The 21,575-nt window shown below is 40.8% G+C and overlaps 1 protein-coding gene and 2 long non-coding RNA genes across 3 annotated transcripts in view; 1 reads left to right on the top strand and 2 right to left on the bottom strand.

Moving 5' to 3' along the window:
- The window catches only part of POF1B (POF1B actin binding protein), an 18,040-nt gene extending 580 nt beyond the window's left edge, over nucleotides 1-17,460 (top strand). The window contains exons 2-16 of the mRNA XM_035323621.1: nucleotides 1-261; nucleotides 4,800-4,838; nucleotides 5,249-5,350; nucleotides 6,007-6,222; nucleotides 7,675-7,805; nucleotides 8,424-8,451; nucleotides 9,451-9,525; nucleotides 11,765-11,857; nucleotides 12,610-12,723; nucleotides 12,894-13,046; nucleotides 13,165-13,275; nucleotides 13,946-14,074; nucleotides 14,391-14,464; nucleotides 14,814-14,928; nucleotides 16,766-17,460. The exon at nucleotides 1-261 is cut by the window's left edge and continues 21 nt beyond it. Of these exons, the coding sequence (XP_035179512.1) occupies nucleotides 1-261; nucleotides 4,800-4,838; nucleotides 5,249-5,350; nucleotides 6,007-6,222; nucleotides 7,675-7,805; nucleotides 8,424-8,451; nucleotides 9,451-9,525; nucleotides 11,765-11,857; nucleotides 12,610-12,723; nucleotides 12,894-13,046; nucleotides 13,165-13,275; nucleotides 13,946-14,074; nucleotides 14,391-14,464; nucleotides 14,814-14,928; nucleotides 16,766-16,771 (1,647 nt within the window). The 3' untranslated portion in view covers nucleotides 16,772-17,460. The remainder of the gene's footprint in view (nucleotides 262-4,799; nucleotides 4,839-5,248; nucleotides 5,351-6,006; nucleotides 6,223-7,674; nucleotides 7,806-8,423; nucleotides 8,452-9,450; nucleotides 9,526-11,764; nucleotides 11,858-12,609; nucleotides 12,724-12,893; nucleotides 13,047-13,164; nucleotides 13,276-13,945; nucleotides 14,075-14,390; nucleotides 14,465-14,813; nucleotides 14,929-16,765) is intronic.
- On the bottom strand, nucleotides 5,852-7,738 carry LOC118165544. Its single transcript, XR_004750100.1, has 2 exons — nucleotides 7,599-7,738; nucleotides 5,852-6,173 (listed from the first exon to the last, which is right to left on the bottom strand). It is a non-coding gene; the product is annotated as an uncharacterized LOC118165544 (long non-coding RNA).
- LOC118165543 lies at nucleotides 8,324-21,249 on the bottom strand. The gene is made up of 3 exons (XR_004750099.1): nucleotides 20,115-21,249; nucleotides 18,142-19,457; nucleotides 8,324-17,120 (listed from the first exon to the last, which is right to left on the bottom strand). It is a non-coding gene; the product is annotated as an uncharacterized LOC118165543 (long non-coding RNA).
- Nucleotides 21,250-21,575: the final 326 nt, after the last annotated feature.

The raw sequence follows: 21,575 nt of genomic DNA, 5'->3' as shown, positions 1-21,575 counted from the left end.
CGGGAGCCGCCGCCGCCCTGCCCGGAGCCGCCGCCGCCGTGCCGGGAGCCGCCGGCCTGCCCCGAGCCGCCGCGACCGCTGCCCTGCTTCGAGCCGGCGCCGTACCAGCGCCACGACGGCGGCCCCGCGCTGGACCGCGTGCGGACCTACGGCCCCGGCTGCCGCCGGGCCAGCGCCTCCTGCTCGTCCCGCGCTGCCTCGCCGCTGGAGTGCCCGCACAGCTGCCAGCCGCTGCCCCCCGCCTGCGAGACGCCGCCACAGGTACGGCCCGGCCGGGCTCGGCGGGGCGGGGAGGCGGCGGGGCCGGAGCCGCAGCCCCCCGCGGGCGCCTCGCGATCGCCCCCGGCTACTTCCCTCACGGCAGCGCCCCGAGGGCGCCGGGGCACGGCCGGCCCCGGAGAGAGGGCACGGCACGGCACGGCACGGCCGATCCGCAGCCGCCGGCCCGGGCCGAGGCCCAGGAGCCGAGAGGGAGAGGCGCCAGGCCGCAGGTGCTGCTCCGGGCACCCGGCTGCCGTCCAGTGGCTGGTCCTCACCCGCCACTCGTAAATTCCCCGATGAAGTCCCCTTTTCGTTTGATTTTGAGTAAATCCAGCAGTCCTGCATTGGGTCCCTTTTGACAACCCCAGTTTACTTTTTTTAAAACTTCTAAACATCTTAGTCTCTTGAAACATTTTCCCCATTTTGCCAACAGCACTGTAAAACTCGAAGCCAATGGGGAGCCTTGTGCTTCTGCTGCGGTAGCTCCAGGTTTGCTCCCGTCCATCGGCATGAGCTACGCGGGCACATTTTTCAGCACGCTTGTTGCTCCTGTGTTATCTCACGGTGTGCTTCCTTGTTAGCGACAGCAGGTTCAGGAGTACTGCGAATGGCCGTGAAGCTGGGCAGGTAGAGAGGTCACGGTCCCCGTTCAGTGTTGGTGTAAAGGTCTTCTCAAAGTAGTTCAGCCGGTCTGCTGTGGTGTGTGCGTTCAGGGAAGGTACAGCTTGGAGCTGTTGCTGGAATTTAATAGTTTAACAGATATGAGTAATATCTTAAAAGTAGAGATCAATAAGTTGAGAACAGCTTTGACTATGTAAGAACAGAAAAGGAGATCAGAATTTGTTCTTACACCATTTTTTGTCTCATCCATCAACCTGTCATTAATATCAATAGAAGCAGGACTGACATATTAAATACAGGAATGTATATTTTTTTCAAGTTCTTCAACTCTTATTTAACTTTCTTTCCTGTGGTATAAAAACATTTGACTATGAAAAAGAACAGGGATTAAGGCAAATACGAAACCTGATCCTCTTCCAAAGCCGCTTTGCCTATTTTAAAGGCTGCCTTGCTCTGGAGGATAGGGTGGCTTCTGACAAAAGGCTTTAAAGACAAAAGAGAGCATAGTTTAAATCAGGTTTTGTGTGGGTTGCAATTTTAGTGGTGGATGGTGAAGGTGGTTAATAAACGTTATTAGGAGGTTTTTCAGGAAGAAGAGGGTAGCAGATAGGGAAGTCAGCGGGGAGTTGGCAGGAGTTGCCTGCTTGGCGTTGAATGGGAGCGGTCAGAGGAGCGCAGGGAGGAGCGGCCCGACAGGCATTCTGGGGACCCACCAGGGAGCTGCCAGGAGAAGGGCAGTGCTCTTCGTGAGAAATAGCCGTATGGCTGCGTAAATGAAGCACTGGAATGATGTCTGACTCACAGAGATGTTTCACCTGAGCATGAATTATCAGTTAGTGGCAGCCTGGAGCTGTGGTTCAAGCTTATTACTGTTGAAAAGGCAAAGGGCTTTCTTCAAGCAATATTCAATTTACCCCTGCAGAGCTTTTATAGATTAATGATAATGAATGCGTTCATCACTATTAGAACACTGATACCATTAAGTCTTATGGTTGGTGTTTTCTGTTGTGTTCATGTACATTTTTAATAAACTAGAGGGAGGAAAAACGTGATAGTGGTGTGTGTGTATAGTATCACAGAATCATCTAGATTGGAAGAGACCTCCAAGATCACCTATGTGTGATTGTACATGTTGTGGTTGCAAATTGTTCAGGATTCAATTTTATTTCCTTTTTTTTTTTATATATATATATATATATATATATATATATAACTGTTTTATTCTTGGTGTAGAAGCCAAATGCTACTCCCAGGCAGGTTTCATACGGAGGGACTGAAGGCACCTCACCTGCCAGAACCAAATGACGAATATTGCTTAGAATAAATTCTCTCTGTGATTTACACACGTGAACACTCTTACCATGGCCATGAAAAATAAGGCAGGAAATGGTATGCACGAGATGTCTGGTTTCAGTGTGGGTTAAAATCCTGAAAGCCTCTGTGAGGTGTCTGCTCAGGGGAAGCCCTGTAAGAGCTGCTCGTGGCCAGGCCCTGTGCTGTGAGTGCCAGGGGCTCGCCTCCGCTGTGAATTTTGGGGTCAGACCCCCCCGGCTGTGGGGTGCCCCCCGCTCTCCAGGCGGAGCCTGCGTATTTCCTGATCCTGTGGCTGGATGGCTTGTAATTGACAGGGCAGTATGTTACAGATAAAAGGTTTGATGTTAATGAAATTTGCACCTTAATCACTAGTTTGTCTGGAGCTAAAGGGAATTGTTGAAATAAAAGTGTAGTGATTGTTTTTCCTAAAATTTGCACACAACGACTGGATAAACCTACAGAACACTAACTTTACACATTTATAATCGTATGTTAAAAAAGCCAACAAAAATCATTATGAGAGAGCCCGCCTTTGGGAGTTTATTTTTCTGCCTTTAGGAGTTCCCGTACAACGCGGGCCCAGAGCCGCCGGTCACGTCCCCACAAGCCCCGGCCCTGCCGCCCCGCCCCGCCCCCCCGGCAGCCTCCCGCGGCCCGGCCCCAGCCGCTGAGGGGCTGCTGAGGGGTGGTGGGGAGCGGCGGCACCGCCGGGCTTCGGGAACGGGCAGGCTCGGGATTCTTGCGCGGCAGCGTAGCTTGATTTGAACGGAAACGTTCAGGGGTTCCGGTGTAATCCTGCATGTGACTTACACCATCCTACTGATCCCTCTGAAAGCGCATTATAACCTAAAATTCTCCATCTTCTCTTTTCTGCGTTCCTCTGAGAACGCACGGGTAACTCCATAAACCAATGTCACCAGCTGTCCTTCCCGAGGTGTAGCGTGAGCTGCGTGCTCCAAAGGCCTGTGGCAGCGTTATTGAGATCAGGTGTGTTCATACAACTTTTTAGTGCATTGAAAATGTTCCTCTTAATTTTGTGGATGATGCGCACCTGGCTTTAATGTGCCACGCCATAGCAGTCAGTGCTGAAAAAGAAGAAATCTGTCCTGTCACTTGTACTGGACGTGGGGTTGGTCCTGCCAGGCACACTGAAACCCTCAGTTGCCTTGCTCCAAGGGAGCGTTCTGGCTAACTTGTGTGCATGGAATAGCAGCGTGCGTTCCTTGTTTCGGTATTTCACTTGTCAGCTCGCACTGTGTAGGTGTCAGTGACGTAGAAACCGGGCTTTATGTTCCCTACTTGCAGGCTGGCTCCTCTCAGAGCTAGGTCCTGGTACAGAGCCCTGCTGGCTGCGGGGGTTCCCTCCTAACTGAGCCCTGAAGGACCCATGGGGTGTGGGAGGACGAACAAGCAGCTTTCAAAGTTTTCTGCAGCAGTTATCATTTTGAGATTTCTTAATTACTGTGGTTGATGCTGAAGCAGTTGCTTCTCTACTTTGATTTCTCCTCCATGGTGCTGTTATGATTCACTCTTGGGAGATTTGGAAAACTGCTTCAGGCTTCCTAAACTTGTGCAACACTTCACAGCTGGAAATTTGACCTACTTCGGAGTTGCTCTTACCCAGTTAAGAACGTCTCTGAGGCTTAACTACAGCAATATAAACTTTCCAAGCCCACAGGTTAAAGGGGTAAATGATTTGTTAGGAAAATGTAAGGCTTGCACTGTAAGGAGGATTAAGTAGTATGTTGTAAACTAACAAATTGCCTAATCCTTAGATGAGATTCAGTGGGAATTGTGCTTACTTGGATAACAAGCTGGGCATGGAGGCTTCAAGCAACGTGCGTGCGATGTAACAACTGTTGTTGGTCCACAAAATGGAAAACTGCCTATGGTTGCTTGAATTGCTTGTAGACAGTGAGGGGCGAGGGGAGGAGTGAAAGAATCTGCATTTGAACAGTAGCAAAACTCCTGTAATTTGTGGATTTTTGCAATTCAAAAAAAGTGTATTTTTTCCTTCAAGAATGAGTAATACGGAGTTTTGTACCGCTTTTTGAAATAATTGCTGCAGGTTGGTACATTGGGTAGTTACCTGGTTTGGTTTGTCGGCAGTTCCCATGTCCCCTTATTTTGGCTTTTAAGCAAAATAGAAATTTTCCCTGGTGAAACAAGAAGTGTTTTAGATGTAAATCACTTTACACCAGCTGACCTTAAGATGAAAGGCTGCAGGTAAAAGACTGTTTTGTGGGACACCCGATCTGTGAAGATCCTGTCGGGTGCTAGCTTTGTGTCCTGGTCTGTTGGCACTTACAGACAGACAGTAAGGACTCATCTCCTCCGACTTATAAATAGGTGACTGAGGAAAAACAGACTCTTCTTACTGAGAGTCCAGATTGTGTGCTGCCACACTGCGTATCGGTTATTTCCTTTTGGGTGGAAAGGTCGTGGCTTTAACACTTCTCAGTGATTTCAGCCAATGGCTCTCAATACATTTATAGATGATTACAATAGTCAGACTAATTTGGAAATGTATGTAAGCCTGAATTCTGAGCACAAAAGGTTTTAAAGTACAGTAATCACTGAATCTTCACTTTTCTTCCTTGCAGGGCACCGTTCGAAGGATTATTATAGAGAATCCTGAGCAGGTAGGTAAACTGCTTGCGTGAACTAAGACAAACAAGTTTCATAGCCTGATGAGCTCTAGCTGACATGGCATAATGTCCACCTTTGTTATACAGCCTGCTTGTTTTCTCCTGCCTGGCAGGATTCTGTAGTTGTGAGAAAATGGTACACTTGGCATCACACCACGGGGGGTGAAGGGAAATAGAGATGCAAGATGAGAATCTGTAAGCATGTTGCATGGATATTGCAAAATAAATAATTCTGGGTTTAAGATGAAATGAATGCACGATCAAATGTGGGTAACTCAGAAAACTCTCTCAAAGTGCATGCATCTTCACGTTACAAATATTCATCCTCATTTTTAGTCCAAATTATGCTAACTCTGAATTCACTGTGTGACACTTATGAATGGTTTTATTAAAATGTGTTACAGGAGCCGTTATCCCCATTTCTTAGAGGGGGGAATTTCTGCCCTGGAAATAATGTCATCTATGAAAAGACAATAAGAAAATACGAGCTGTTAAATCCCCACCAAGTAAGTTGGTTGTTTATATTACCTACTGCAAAAGGAAATTGAGACAGCACACATTCTCAAAGACTGGAACATAAACTAGCTTATAGTTTGTTGTTTTGGTGGGTGGTTTTGTCAACAGCACTTTTCTTGAATTATAAAACCAAGATGTATGTGCCCCTGATACATGGTACACACTTAACGTGGAATTGCTGAAAGCATTTATAGAGGAAAATGTCTTCAGCCATTTCCTGTATTATTATTTTTTTTAATTTACGTAACAAAACTCAGTAAGGAGTTCAACTGGAGCTCTTTAATCTCTAAAATACTTAAGAGAACAGGATATAGTTGTTTGAAATTAAATAATGGAGGTCCTATTGCCTCAGTGAGTATGTTAAGTGGAACAATATAATGAAACAGCTCAATTAGGAAAAGTGTGTCTTCTGTGTGTTCATTTGCAGCTGCTAGATTTGAGGAGTTGGTGAATTACAGTGTTGAAGTGTGACAGTATGAGACAAACTTGTATTCAACTACGAAAACAATTTTATTCAAATTATTAAAAGATATTTAAAACTGTCATCAGTCTTTCCATGCAAAAACATATTTCTTTCATTTATGTATTCATATGATGCTTCCATCTCATTGTGTTCAGAAGCTTAAAAAATACATTTCTGTCTTAGGAGAAACAGTATCAATTTTCCCACCAGTGTCAGATTCCCCAGCAATCCAATCAGTGCCATGTTATCCAGCCCTGCCAGCCGTCTGAGCAGTCCCAAGTCACTTACCAGTGCCAACAGACACAGACCAGCAGCCCTTGTGAAATAATCCCAGTTTCTGTGACCGATGACTGCAGAGGAAATACAGTGAGGAGGGTAACAGTTCAGACGTGTGAACCGGTAAGAATCCTTTAATGTTTTACTGTTTACAGTACATTTTTCTATGTGGAGTATAAAACTTTACAGACAGATAAAATTACTGATCCCTGGTCTCAAAAGTCAAACCTTGTTCAAAATCGTAGTATGGTATTTAAGCACCACACCCCCACTGTAAGTATAAACAGCAAAGTGCATCTGTTGCTGGTAACTTTGCATGCTTGGGCTGCATGGTTTAGAATTGTCTGAGACTTTGTCACATGCTGTTAAGAAAAAAAATGTATTTCCAGTTGTATTTCTTGTTGGTGTAGACCTGTGTTTAAGCGTACTGACTGATCATCATTCTACTGTAATTTTAATCTGCCAAGTCTGGCTGTTTCATTGTGTTGTGGGGGTTTTCTGTTCGTTTTGTTTTTCTGTATCTGGGAGTGCTACCCATTGATTCAGTCAGGTTTCATCTGTCACTCTGTACAGCAAAGGCCGTGTAATACAAGACTCATACTTCTAGTTTTGGTAAAAGCTTACACTGCTTTATAAAGTGGACATAGGTCAATGCAGCATTCCTTTCCTTCTCAATTGATCAGTAAGGATTTGAAATAGATTTCAACCTGATGTACAATTACTTGACATAGCTTCACTGGAAGCGCAACACTAGCTTCTTTTAGAATAGTCCGCACATTCTGGAGTTTCTACAAGCTGCCAGAGGACAACTATACGTGTGTACTACCATTCTGGTTGGGGGTGGGAATGTAGCAGTCCCTTCCTGTGCATCCATTCCATATATACGTGGTGATAATGTACTGAGTGTCTTCAGTACTGGACGTATGTGGAATCTTTCATAGCCAGAGACTCTCATAAAAAACAAAACAAAGCAAACTTAGGTAAACTCAGCTTGGGCTGCTGTTTTTACTTTTGTTATTCACATACGGAAACATTTGGTCCTTGCTGGGAGGTGCCTGTACGTTTTGTTGGTCTTAAAAAAAAAAAAGGAGGTGGGTTATGTCAGAGCTTCTCAACTCATCCATCAGAAATACTCCGGCACATGTATGTATGCAAAGGCAGTGAGAATGTGGAAATGCAATTACCGTTTTTGCAGTGGGGAATCCTGCACCCACCTGGGATTATCTGGGTGCTGTCCATGTGTGTTTTACCCACTACAGCTATGGAAACATTAAAGAACGTGAAAGATTTCCTAATTATCTACACTTTCCATGTTAGAATGATGATGATATTACTGTAACGGATACTACTTTGCCTATTGCTTTTTGCTGTATGGAAAGTCATTTATTTCTGTATCATTTTCTGAAAAACAGAAGACACAGAAGACTCCATACCCAGGAAAAGAACAGTGTAAACAAACTGCGAATTAGTAAGAGCAAATAAAAACAAATCCATCATACTTGCAGCATTTTCATGTTCAGCTTTCAACCTGAAGAATGGAACTCAATTATGATCTTGTTGCTTATCTTCTGTTAGGTGAATTGCTCTCAGGAGAATAATGACCAGCTGGACTGCCGCTACTTTGGCGAGCTCCTTGCCGAACTGAACCGCAAGACCAATGACCTGTACAGTTGTTTACTACAGCATGTGGAAAAGATAGGAGGAAGGTATTGGCCTTAAGTCTGCTATGTCAGTTCGGTGTTCCAGAAATCCTAGCAGTGCACGGTTAAGAGCACAATACTGTTTGCAAATGTTTTTGTTTTTTTTTCTTTTTGAGTCTTTCTAGTGTTCTTACCCTTCCCGCACTATCACCATTACTTCGTTGTTCCCTCTTGCTCTCACATCGTGCTTTCAGAGTTCACTGAAATAAGCTTAAGCATGGGAAGAGTGAAATTTAAACATCACAGAACCCCTGCCACTGCTAAATAAACATTCAGGTGTGTCAATACACTGCAGCGTAGTTCTGGGCAAAGACATTACCCAAGGCAATAAAGAATGTAATTGGGTTAACCAGCCATAATTGAGGTAACTGCCCAAAGAAACGGCCTGCGCTGACTGCACTACTGTCAGTAGTATTTTGGTCTCCTCAGCTACTTGTCCCTGGAATCCCATTGAACAACACGTTACCTATCAGCTTAAAAGGAAGGTAACGACTCTTATTCTGAGGATGAACCTTCCACGTTCCATATTTTAAAGCTAATCCTCTTGTAATTGTCAGTGTGATCATGAACTTGGAGTTGTCAGGTTTTCTGTTAATCAGTCCCTGCATTTTGTCTGTTTCACAGGAACCATGACGTTGAATTTACGAGTCAGGTAAGCATCATGGATGCTCCTACAAAGCTGTTCCCTAAAAGTTAGTTTTAATAAGAGTGGTGTGAATCTTGGAACAAATTAAGCCAAGCCAGTTTAGCTGAAGGATACTGGTCTGTTAGCTAACAACTTCTGCTTGTTAGTAACATTCAGAGCCTGCAGCCTACTGCGAGCTATGTATTTGCAAATGTGCTAATACCAAAAGAAGGGAAGTTGAACAATTTGCATTCCAGCATCAGAGTGAAATTTTAAAAGTCGTTCCTGTTATGCCAGTGGTGGTTTCATTGTAGCCCAAACTTACACACATACACCGTTTTCACTGGGCGCTTTGTGTGTAGGATCTTTCACTCTTGCCAACAAAGCGTTTGTTCAGCAACGTACACTGCCGGGCACTGCGAGAAGGGAAGAACGCCGCCTCTCACAGAAGTGAGGGGAAGTAAAGTTGACAGAACACTTCTTAGATTTACAGACAGCTCTCTTTTGGGAATCCAGCCATGACGCATTCACTGGGACCAACATTTGTTATTTTTGAAGTCATTATTTATATGGTAGTAATATTTGTCTAGGATTTAATTGCATGAAGCAATGCCGCTTAATCACTGGCAGTATCTCCTGTCACGTGTTGGTCATTTATTTATTGACAGTCTATTCATTATTTAGAAAAATGAGGTTTGCTCATAATCATTAACTGCTGGGAGTTCTGTTTTAGTGTTAATTGCTATTTCTTGAGAGGGAATTGTTTTGAATGCTGCGTTTAAAAGAAATGTTAAGCTTTATGCATATTTGAATATATGCTTCGTTTATCATTTCATCTCAGTTTCTATATGCCACATATAAGGCTTTTGAACATTTTTGGATATACTTTGATCTATTTTCCTTCTGATTTGCCTTGCACTAAACATGTTTTTCATAGGAGAGCTATGTAATTAATGAAGAAACCACATTATGATCAACCAGGCAAAATTCTTAATAAGATGTTTCCTCCTTCCTTCCTTTGCTTAGACTGAAGATGTAGAAGATTTAATTCCCAAAGGACTGTCTGAGGCAACAAAGCAGCAGATTCGTTATCTCCTCCAGGTATGTACATAGCATGGAGGGGGATGTATGGAAGCCTGTAGTAACTCCAAACAGTAGAAGTTGGCTCAACACATACCTGGGAATTGGTACAAAACATAAATTGCTCTATATTCTGCTTACTCCATTTATTCTACGTGAAGGGTACGGAAGCATACAGGTGGCTTCAAGTGACATGTTGTGGCAGTTCACTCCACAGATTATTTGTGTATTTTAAACCCAGCTTTACTGCAGCTTTCTTCCAGTTCCACTGGAAACCATTTTGGCTTTTGACATTAATTGTAGGAGAACACTGATTTTTCATCTTTTTATTTGTTTGTGTTGTATATTAATGCTTTATATTAAAAGCTAAAAGTGCATAGTAGGCGTTTTACTGAATGTTGAATTGAGTATTGATTACTGCTTATTACATACACTGCTTATAACTGAGGTCTCACCTTTTACAAATGGTCTGGTTAAACAGCTGTACCAGAGCAGTATCTCTGTGGCATGCTTAAAACATCCAGTAACAAAACATAAACCATTTCTGGTTTGGCTCCATCTATAAATGGCTTTTGTGTTCTGTCTCATCATATTCTTTAGCCACTTAACCATCTCTACCTGCTTTTTCAATCAACAGCCACGTAGGTTTGGCTGCAAGGCAATCCAACAAGAATGTCAGCTTCTGATAATGGTTATGCATTGCGTTGCTTCCTAACATTCTAACAGTCTCCGTAACATGTTTTTTTACAAAAACCACTGACTTCTTTAGGAAGTGCTTGGAAGACCCCTTCCTTTGATAAAACATTAAAAACAGTGCTATTGTGAATAGCAGTAGCTAGTGTGTGAATCCCAGGGTTGGCTCCCAAATGGTGGACTTGACCTGTAGGTAGAACAGGATCCAAAGCAGCCTGCACTGATCTGGTCTCCATGGGGTAGGGCTCAGGTGATCCCATCTGAGGGTTGCAGAACACCTCCTGGTAAAGAAAACGTGTGAGTGAGCAACCTGCTCTGACTTCACAGCTCATCCTGGTTTTTAAGCATGAGGTTGGACAGGGTGACCTCTCACGGCTCTTCCAACCTTGATTATTTTGTGATTCTTTTAGAATGAAGGACACTGACAGCAAAATATTTCATGATCTCATTAGAACACCATGCCCTTTGTGAAAGAACTGAAACATGTATCTTCCATTTTCTCTACGTCTATCTAGTTTTACATTCTTATAAAAATGCTTTAAAAGTACACAAAATGTCTTTTGGTGAAACATGTTTGTCAGCAACTGAAAGAACTGAAATTCCACTTTAATTACAAAAAATGCTAGAAATGTTATTTTGTGAGGCCTCAGTCTCAATATGTTACCAGTAGAAATGACAAATGTGACAGGGGCTTAATAGTTTTCTTAGATTTGAATGATCAACAAATTTCTTTCATAGAGTTGAGAGTATTGGAGGAAGAGGGACAGAATTTCATTGTTTTCAAAAAGTAACATTTGCAAAATTCTTTTGCAAAGAATGTTCAGCCTATCTATATGAGTCAAAAAAAAAAAGAGGAATTCTTCTGTGTTTTCTTTCAAAGTCATTTTTTTCTTTTGAATATTGGAAATGCATCACGAAATTCAACATTTTGTCATTTCCCATGAATCCATACACAATTGTTAGTGTGTATTAAAAAAAAAAAAAGAGATGAGTGTTAGGCTGTTGTGCACTATTGCCTTTCTTTCTCATTCAGTTGACTCCTTAAATCTTAGGGAACTCTTAAAGTGAAGAACTGGTTGTGTGGCACTTTTGCTTGTTGTTGTTTAATAAATTCTCTTGCACTTGGGCTGAAAGGGGGCTTTGTCAGGTCTCAATGATGACTCCTTCCTCTGTGGCATTCCAGGTGGGGTGGTTACCCTATCAGTATAACTCAGAAAGCTCTCAAAAAATGATTATGCAATATTAATGCATTTATTTTTATCTTTATTGGTGTGTAAATGCAATTTTCATTTACTCTCTTGTTCACGCATTTTTTAAAAAATGTTGTCCTGTGTGTTACAAGGCAATCATTCAGAGATTCTGTTGTCTGCAGAACAAAGTACTTGAAAATGTGTCTCTTTGTAGAAATCATCAAGAATGACATGCACAGTACTGCCAGGAGTTATTTTCAGCTGTATAGCAGTTCTGTTCTTTCACACATAGCTAAGCATAAGGTAAACAAAGCTCACTAATTAATCAGAATAATATATTCTTTGCTTTTTTTTTGCTTTTTTTTTTCCTTTCCTAGATGAGAGTAACATCTGATAAATCTTTGAGACTTGTGCTTTCCACTTTCAAAAATTTACGTGAAGAGCTTTGCCACTTACAGGATGACCTGGGGGTAAGTTGCTATTTTTCCATTTCCTGGGCCTCGTCCGTTTGTTGCTACCTGTCAGTAAGAAGTCCTTTCTGATGAAGTTTAACTTGGAAGTCCAGACTTCAGGTGCTTTAACAGAAATGGATGGTTTATTGGCCTTGCGAGAGCTGACCAGCACACGAGATTGGATTTCTTCCTAGAAGTGGTTTTTAGGTGTTCAGTTTGTTGAAGCCTAAATAACCAAACAATTTCAAAGGCAGAAAAGGCCCTTTTGAGTGGACTTAGACTTAGAGCTCTGAATTGGCATACACAATCTATGCATGTCTATTTGGTGGAGATGTACTGGAACTGTGGTTTTACTTGTGACATGGACAGGGCACATATGCCAAGTGCTTACTTAAATAGCATTCTGCCAGGAAGCAGGAGACCTTGGTTCCATTCCTGTCTAAGGGGTACTCCCTGCTCCATAGGAAAGCTGGAGTCTGTGCAGTGAAGTGGTCTTCGGTTCGGATTTTTCTCTTGGTTTCTGTTTAATAACTACAAATAAGTCTTTCTGGGACAGACTGAAAGAGCAGCGTCCAAGATAACAGTGCTTACCACACAGCATGAAGCCACAGCGAACTGCAATGATGAGCAAATGTGAGCTCTATGTAGTTAAAAGAAAATTGGGTAATTTTAAGTACTAAAACATCACTTAGTATATTGCACTTTGAACATACATAGGACTGCTCACTGAAAAATTGCAACTAATGACAGTTCACACTTTTGTCTTACAGAAGTTAGAAACTGACAATGTCTTACTGAAGAAGGATTTGGCTTTTAAAGAATCTCAAGTAAAAGAATATGAAACTATGTTGACATCTCTGCGAGAGAATAATCATCAGCAGCAGGTAAAGCTAAGAACGTAGTTTCAGTATTTCTACAGTCAGCCAAAAACTAGCCAGTGTGATGGCTTTGTGAGTATTCTCAGTGATTACAGCCTGGTGTACATTTGTGTGTGTGTGAGCCTGTTACATCCCTAAGGAACACCATGCATTCATTCCACTTCTGTGCTTTCCAGCAAGGACTCAGAGAGAGTACTGCAAAGTGTCGCTCTCTGGAAGAACAGCTCCTTTCTATACGGCTCAGCGAGGGAGAGAAGGATTGTCAGTTGAAAGAACTGGAATACTGCAAGCGTGCCTTGGAGCAGGAGATTCAGAGCCTCAGACTACAGGTAGTAATGAGACCTTCACTTGTTCTGTATTCAATAGCTGTTATTCACGGATAATTAAGAAAATAAAATTATAAGATAGAAGATAATTTTGTCTTTGTGAAATACTTTTTTTCTGTAGATCTGCTCTAATCCAACACTTCAGACCACCACAGATGAACTCTCCAGCCGTTATGTAGAGATGATCAATAACTTGAGAGAGGATAAAGATCGTGAGATCCGCAGTCTTAGGGTATGTAGATTAACTTTTGCCATATGTGTATTCCTCACCTTGTATGACTGGAGGTAATCAGTTTTTTTACAAAATATGTATTTCTTAAATTATTTTTTGATTAGGTAACAGAAAAAAATCTATCACATGCTTTTTAGTTACCTTTTGGCTCTGCAGTTCCTTTATGCAGCACTAGTGATAGCTCTAAAATGCATTAAAGTGTCATTAAAAAATAAGAATTCTTTAGATGTAGAAATTAAGAAATACTGCTAATCTCATTAACTCCTAAGGGGACGTTTTGTCCCGATGAAGTAAGAAACTGCCAAAAGATACCCAACAGAAAATAAAGATAAATCCCGATCAAAACTGCACATAGGACATCTCTCACTTGAAGCATTATAGCAGTATTTTACTGCCCTGGATCCAGTTCCACTTATACACATGTTAAACTGATACTGTCAGAATTCAGCCCAATCATCGCTTTCTGAATTTATTGTGAAGTTCAAGGTTTATATTTGAAAATGACCGTGTTTCCTGTGTGCCCGTATGTCCACAGCATTTTGTAAATCACACTAATTCAAGTCTTACTGTTGACGGTTTTGATGAACAAAATAGAGTTCTTGATGCATACTGGAAGGTCACCTGCAAGGAGCACCTAGCACCTAACTGTTTCTTAACCTATGTTCTATAGTCTCAGTTATGCCAATTCCAGCAAGATATATCAAGAAGAGAAGGGAACAACAGTGACTTGCAAATAAAGTTGCATGAATTGACATCGATGCTGGAGGAGAAAGACGCTTGCATTAAACAACAGCAAGAGGTATAACAGGATAGCTTATTTTTTGTCTAAGAATATATTATGCTTAAGCCTCCGCTTACTACAAACATAGCAACTTAACTAGTTGCTTATCACTAGTTGGAAGCTAGAAGGCACTTGTACCTATCTGGATCAGGCATCAGGGTTAGAATTATTACTATATATTTATAATATATTATACTATGTATTATATAATATTATAGTTAATTTATGTATTATATATTTGATAGGAATTTCTGCAAGATTTTTTTGTGAATTTAGTGAACTAATACCTGAGGAAACATTAGTTCACTTGAATATTTATTGTTGGTTTTCTCAGGACCTCTTCAGACTCAAGCATGAGAGATTATCAAACAGTCAGTCCCCTGGTGTAACAGCTGTCATCACTAAGAAGTAATGTACTTATTCACCCTTATTCACCTTTCTTAAAAATACATCCTTTTGATTTTCCGTTGTGTAGCTTCTATAAACTAAGTCCTGACCTCCAGCAAATGTCTTAATGTCAGATGTCTGTTCAACTTAAAGGCAAAAAAACTTCAGCTAGTAAAACCTACAGAGGGTTCAATGCTAACCATTGTAATAGCAAATGAGCATGTTAAAGTGGCATTAAAATTACAGTATTAGCATTTTAGTTACTAGTAAAAATATTTGGGGGTTGTTAATTGACAGGATTATGTGATAAAATCAGTCAGTGACTTGGATAGTTTTATAGTTAATAGGTTTGCAACTCTCGTTAATACAGGTACAGGAACCAGTATCCTATTCTGGGTCTTTTGTCTGATGACTACAAGGTTACATCACCCATCAATAAATCACAAACTATTGTAATCGAGAGGACTGGAGAAATATGGAAACATGTAAGTTCACCTAGAGATTGCCTGTACAGTCCCTGAAATTCCTAAGTATTTAATTTAACTTCAGAGAAAATATTAGCCAAAACTGACTTCTGAGAGAAAGCAGTAGGGTTAATTTAACCAGGCTGCAGAAAGCAAAGCTATTGACTGAAGTGAAGGAACTGTGCTGGCTATTTCGAGAAGGCAGTAATTGCTAGGTGGAGTATAAAACAACCTGTCCTTTCCTCTGGCACATTATTACCTTTAACAAAATAAGTGTTGTTCTAACAACAGCTTTTGCCCTCATGCATAAGGCAGTCTTCTGGGCATCACTGCCTGTACTGGGGAGTTGGAACTTCCTCAGTATTCTGCTCTCAGGTGAAGTGCACATGCAGTGTGTTTTGGGTGCACGGTGTTCTTTTGAATCACGAGTATTAATTACTCTGCACTATTATTAGAACATATTAAGCACCATATTCCTGAAACTTACAGAGACAGAGCAGTGTGACTCATCCAGGAAATGCAAAAGAGTGGTGACTTTTTAAGGAGTGGTTTAATGTTAAAGGAGAAAGTAGGACTGCAGAAGCTATTTATGTTACAGCACACAGGATAGTGTCAAATCTGAAAAAAAGTAAAGTCTTAGGAAAGATCAGCATGTGTTCTGAACAATGGAGTCTGAAGTTGTATGTGAATAGAGTATAGGAGAGGAGCACATTTAAAGAAATCTAAGAGCAGCTTTGTGGAGGACACAACCAAGAAAAGGCAATTATGTGAGCAGCTTGAGTAGACTAAGGGTAAAACATCTGGCATGTTCTAAGAGGATACATGAGATGCTAACTGGAGTAGGATTTAAAAATAAAAGGTCATTGACAAACAGCAGAATTTTATTACTGACCTCCAAAATTCATCCTAACGAAATGTGAAGGAATTAAATAATAAATAACAGTAATAAAGAAAAAGCTAAAATCCCTTCCTAGCTTACTTGTCACAGTTTCCATTATAAAAATGGAAACAATGAGCGCATGCTGCATTTGAAGAGATCAGTATCATTAAATAAATGAGAACTGTTTGTATTTTAAGTTTCCCAAGGTCTTTATCGCTACTTATCACCAGTCTCACCTAGAACAGAATTGCTTTGTTTAAAGATAAACTTGATAAATACAGTTTAAGAAGTGCCAATTTCCTTGGAGATTCACCAATATTTTTTCTGTGTTTATGTTCTGTCAGCCACATCTTTGTATCTGCAGTCATTACTTAATAGTGATGCTGACTGATAGGTACTGAATAGTGTAGTTTTATACCGAATGTAGCATGTACGTGGTACTGCCTTTCAAGTAATTATTAATATATGATTAATGTATATTAATAATAATATCCTTTAGGATACTCAAGTGAATTTACTTGAATCTTTTTGGTAATTTTGATCTAAGTTATCTTACAGAAAACTTTTAAGGTAGAAATTCTGTATTATCTACTATTCAGGTATCTGATAATTTCCTGCTCTTGGTTGTTTTCATAAATAGAAAAAAAAATCACCAACAGCAACAAAACAACCAACCACAAATCATTCTCTGTGTTTTTGTGCTTACTGAAGACAGTGAATCATAGCAGATCTGACATCTGTCAATTGCTGAACAGAGCTGTTTCCATGCAGTGATACAGACTTCATCTTTCCAGTACTAGATGCTGTAAGCACTGATATGCGTTTGTTAAAGGGGAATGGCCCACTGCCATTTGAGATGCTTAAAAAGTCAGAGCATTAGAGAAAATAAATATGTAATTAAATGATGCATGCTTTATATACCAGGACAGCTTTGTAAGTATGCGAATTATCTTCTAACAAGCTGCTTTTTCCTTTCAGGAATGAAAGAAATGCCTTGGCCAGCACAGCTGCTCAAAGGAGTTCACAACAACCACCTGAAGTTGCTTTACTTTCTGCTATTTTTGCATCAGTAAAAGGGTTGGTCCGATAGTGAGAAGAAAGCCAGGGAACACACGAAGAACATGGAAGCATGAAGACGATGGAAGACACAGTCTTGTCTGCACTGTCGTGAACCTGTGTCCATGAGCTGCCACTAACGTGTGTGTGCAAACGTTCCTATATGTTTTATATAAAGGCACTTACTTTTCTCTCAGAAGAGAAGGGTATGCTGCACTGTTGCAGACTGTTCTTGACAGGACTAGGATCTGCATCTGTTCTTCAGTCACGCAGCAATCTAAGAAACAAAGGGAAGAACTCTGAAACCTTTTCTGTTTCCTCTTCATAGCATTATCCATGTTCTTCTATCCCCTTACACAAATTTAAGTCACATACTGAATGGCTGGTTTCAATACAGACAGATTCAACAATCATCACTTTATATTGCTGCCTCTTCGAGATGAAGCAAAACCCAGAAATAGCTTTACTTATCTTACATCTGCCTCTGGGAAACTAAGACAAAAGAAAATTATTGCACTTGCTCCAGATATACAACAATTTAAACATACCTGTTAAATTGGCAGATAGTTAGTTTGGGATGATGCTGATTTGATAACATTACTGACATTAGAGTTAACGTATTTCAGCTGAACCTTTACAAGCCCCCAAACCAGTCATAACTATTTATTTTGAAGATATGGAGAACATGGTATATTTTTATATTGAAGAACCTAGTATGAAAATAGCTCATAAATTTTACTATCAGACTAACTTACTATTCACAATTTTTTGCTCCAGGCAGGACCATGGAAATTCTCTCAACTGATTTGGTATAAATAATTAAGTAGTTGTCTAAGCAAACAGTGCATTTGGTGAGCGGGAAAGTACTAAGAGAAGCAGCATAGGTAAAACTACATGGCATCAGAAGGCGCTAGGCTCTCTGTTAATCACAGGGTTCTTGCTTTGCTCTATTTCTGCAGACTATTTCTGTTTCTGTTTACAGACTATTTCTGCAGACTATTTCTATTTCTGTTTCTGTTTACAAATAATATATATCATATACAACGTTAAATGGTGAAAGAACCCTGTAGGCTATGTGTAATTAAGAAATAAATGTGTGTTTAACGATCCGATGACAGAGTACTGTATTCTGTCCCAAGAAATAATTTTACTGACACTATCTGATGACCTACCACCCTTGGAGACCCCAAACTACCAAAAGAAAAATAGACTTTTTTAAAAATTTTATTTTAATGCTATCATACTGATTGGTGCAGTTATCCCAATAAAAAGAGAGACAGATCAACTTTCTTACTTACAGTGGTCTTTGCCATGATCGTAGCTGGGCTCGACTGGCTGGAAGCATTATGCAAACAGGTCCAAAGAAAGAAGCTGTGAACAGCAGAAGCATCAGCTATTAATGGACATACTTTACACTCTTTTCAGTGTATTTACTAACATTTCTACCAAATAATATTAAACCATTTCTTTAGCTCTGTATGACTTAAAGACCATGTAATAGCATAAGCAAAGCGGGAAACGCCCTTAAAAGACAGGAAAAAGTACAGGCTCTGAATACAGTCAGAACTGGTTGGGCATTGTAATTTGATGACAAATGCCGTGATTAGCAAGTGAACCATCTCCCATATACACCTGGCATTAAGACAAAATTGAAAACACCCTAATTGTTCCCTATGCTAGTGGCCAACAGCCTATTTTTAAAAATCCTAGTTCACTAACCAGGCAAGACAAATGTCAATATTGTGTAGCAAGGATCAGCTGCTCTAAGGCTTGTAAAACTATTTTAAAACCTCCCTATACTGCACATGCTACAGCCCTGATTGCTGTAAGAACATACTTTACTCCCAGATAACATCACGCAATAGATACTTGTAAAAAAAACTGAGCTAGACTAGAAGATAGCGGCCATTTGGAGCTGGTTTTAAAACCAGACTTATTTAAAAAGCAAAAGTTTTAATTTTTATTATAAAAATACATGGTATTTGCTGTAGTCTCATCCAAGGCCTCTCTTCCATTGACCAGAAACTGACTGACCTAACATTTCTTATGCAGCTTGCAGCAATGCACTTTTCTCACTTACTCATCTCTGTACATCCTAGTTAACACACAACTACAAACAGTATAGTTCAGAAATGTTTTCACCTCAATTTCAGGTATGTCCAGTGAGATTCCTACATTTTTGCAGAAGCAAATTAGAAAAACCAAAGACAGCATTTATTTACTTCATGTATTTACAGCAATGTATGTACTGCCCTGTTAAATTATCAACGGTATTAACTAAACCCTCAGTGCCTGAAGTGTTGCGACAGCATATAATTTCTTGTTCTTACATTGAAAAGTAGGAGAAAAAAAGTTGTCTTCTGGTTTCTGTTACTGTCCTTTCCACCCAACTACGTAATGTGGAATGGCTTCTTCTGCCTCAGCTGTGAAACAAAGGCAAATACAGTCCTGGTTTAAAAGTTAATGTCACCTCTAGCATTCTGCCTGGAAAGTCAACAAAGGCTTTGAATATGACATCAAGGTAACATACCTTTACCTTGAGAATATGCTGCCGATGTTCTTCCATATTCTCACTCTCTCCATTTCATTACCTTTAATTGTGGTTATTTGAAACCTGAAGAAAAACAATACAGATGATGAATCAGACGTGAATTAATTTTAACTGTTTCCACCTTTTAGTTCTTAGTTCTTTAGTGTCATTCAAAGAAATGCAGTAAACAACTCTGGCACTCAGAGCAACCCTTCTACATGTACTGAAACCTGCTGCTTGCTCAAGCAAACATGACGTGTTTGTACACCACGTACATCACCACAGGAGCAAGCAGAGAAGAAATCCATTCGCAGTCGAGAACAGCTGAACCACCTCCGTGTTGTGCTCCCAGGCAGCAAACAGCTTTACAGCACAGGTCACCTTCCCTACTCATCGTGCTTTGGGTGGCATCCTACCACAAACGCTTGGAAAGAGCCTTCCTCCTAGTTGTTAGTGTCCCTGCACAGGAAATCTGCAACAATTTGAAAAGCACAAACCTTTCCCTTTTCAAACCAGCTCACAGCCCTTACTGAAAACATGGCAAAAGGCAAGACATTAGGTGAACTTCCATAAGGAAAGGATGTATGCATGGAAGATGATCATGTCTACTGAAGGCTAAAAGAGCAGAGACCACACAACGTGACAGCAGTGATGGGAGGCTTCATTCTGGGTTTGCAGAAGCAATACAATATGATACCACCAACTCTACCATTGAATGAAACATTTAGTCACAGGACTTACAAAACTTAGGGGTGGTAGTGTCTCTCCTTCACTCACACTTCCTGCCACCACTTAGGAACTCATCTGCTTTGAAAATGAGTAGGCAGGGCCTGTCTGCACTTTGTCCCATCCTAAAGCTTGTATCGGTCTGGGTGAACGGAAGGTGGTTTGCTGCCAGCTCAGGGGAGGGAGCCATTCAGGGCGGAAGTACAAACTACGCAGAAGTACAGAGAAGAATTTTACTGTGATTTGGCACAATGCATTTTTAAAATCATGACACCTCCGTGGTAACAGTAACACAGCCATCACAAGTTCTCTGAAATATTTACTGGGAAAGCACACAGAAGAATTTAGGAACTGCCTCAAGCTGCTGAGGATTCAGGTGAATTTTTCTTCTTACATTTTAGGTAAAAGCTTATGCTGAAGAGACCAATCAACCAACCACTAGTTTTAATACAGAAATAATACTGGGGAAGTATTCTTTAATAATGAGGAAACATGGGTGTTAGGAAGTGGGAAGTAGGGGAGGCTCTACCTGAGTCTTACCTTCTGTTGGGAGAATACCTACACAAGTGATATATAAAAATACCCTACATTACTCAAACAACATGCACGAAATAGGAGCACTGTATATCCTACCACTTCCTCTCAGGTTTCTCCTTGTCCAGCTTCTGCATTCCTTTATTTTCCCTAAACCCAGCTTCTACATCTCCTCCAGAGCCCCAGCATCACATCAGCAACACACTGCATACACTTGGTTTTGGTGATTCCTTCTTTCCATCCACCACAACAGGCCCCTACTTTTTTTTTTTTTTTTTAAACTACCAAAGCCCTCCTAATAATTCCAACACCCCTTCTTTGTCTATTCCACATCTAACTTGGAAAGACAGTTACAAGAAGCTTCAGCATCTGCAGCTACGCAGACAACAGTAGCATTGATGGGGATTTCAAACTACAGAAAAATACCCAGGTCCAGGCTCAGTCATCAACATCTACCTAACCAGCACTGCACAGAACCAGCAAAGGGCCCAGCAGAAGCATACACTCTCCCAATGGCAACATTAGCTACTGAATTCTAAAACCGCTGCTCAACCAAGAAGTCTGACAATTACTTTTTGACGCTGTTTAAAGTCTAACAACATATGGATAGCAATACATTAACCTTAATGCCGTGTGAGTTATTTTTCTCTCTTCAACAGACCTCGTCCCCACGTTTCTTCCCAGTTAGGTTTCACTGTCCATTTTACTGTCCCACTGCCAAGAGAAGAAATAAACAATTAATATAAAGAAAAAAGTTCAAAATTCTAAAGCAATAAGCCAACCAAATGACAGTGGCGACTTGTCTTGAGACTTCATATTGGACAAGGCTGCCTATAACCATCATGTTAAACTTAACTCAGCTTCTCCATCTAGCTGTCACAAAGAGCAGGGCTCATACACAGGATTCTGTACTAGCCTGCACCTTTCATGTCCTCCTTACTT

This window comes from Oxyura jamaicensis, chromosome 4 (genome assembly GCF_011077185.1).
Source record: "Oxyura jamaicensis isolate SHBP4307 breed ruddy duck chromosome 4, BPBGC_Ojam_1.0, whole genome shotgun sequence".
Taxonomy (NCBI): domain Eukaryota; kingdom Metazoa; phylum Chordata; class Aves; order Anseriformes; family Anatidae; genus Oxyura; species Oxyura jamaicensis.
The sequence above is the reverse complement of the archived record's forward strand: the minus strand, read 5'-3'. Positions and strand labels throughout refer to the sequence as shown.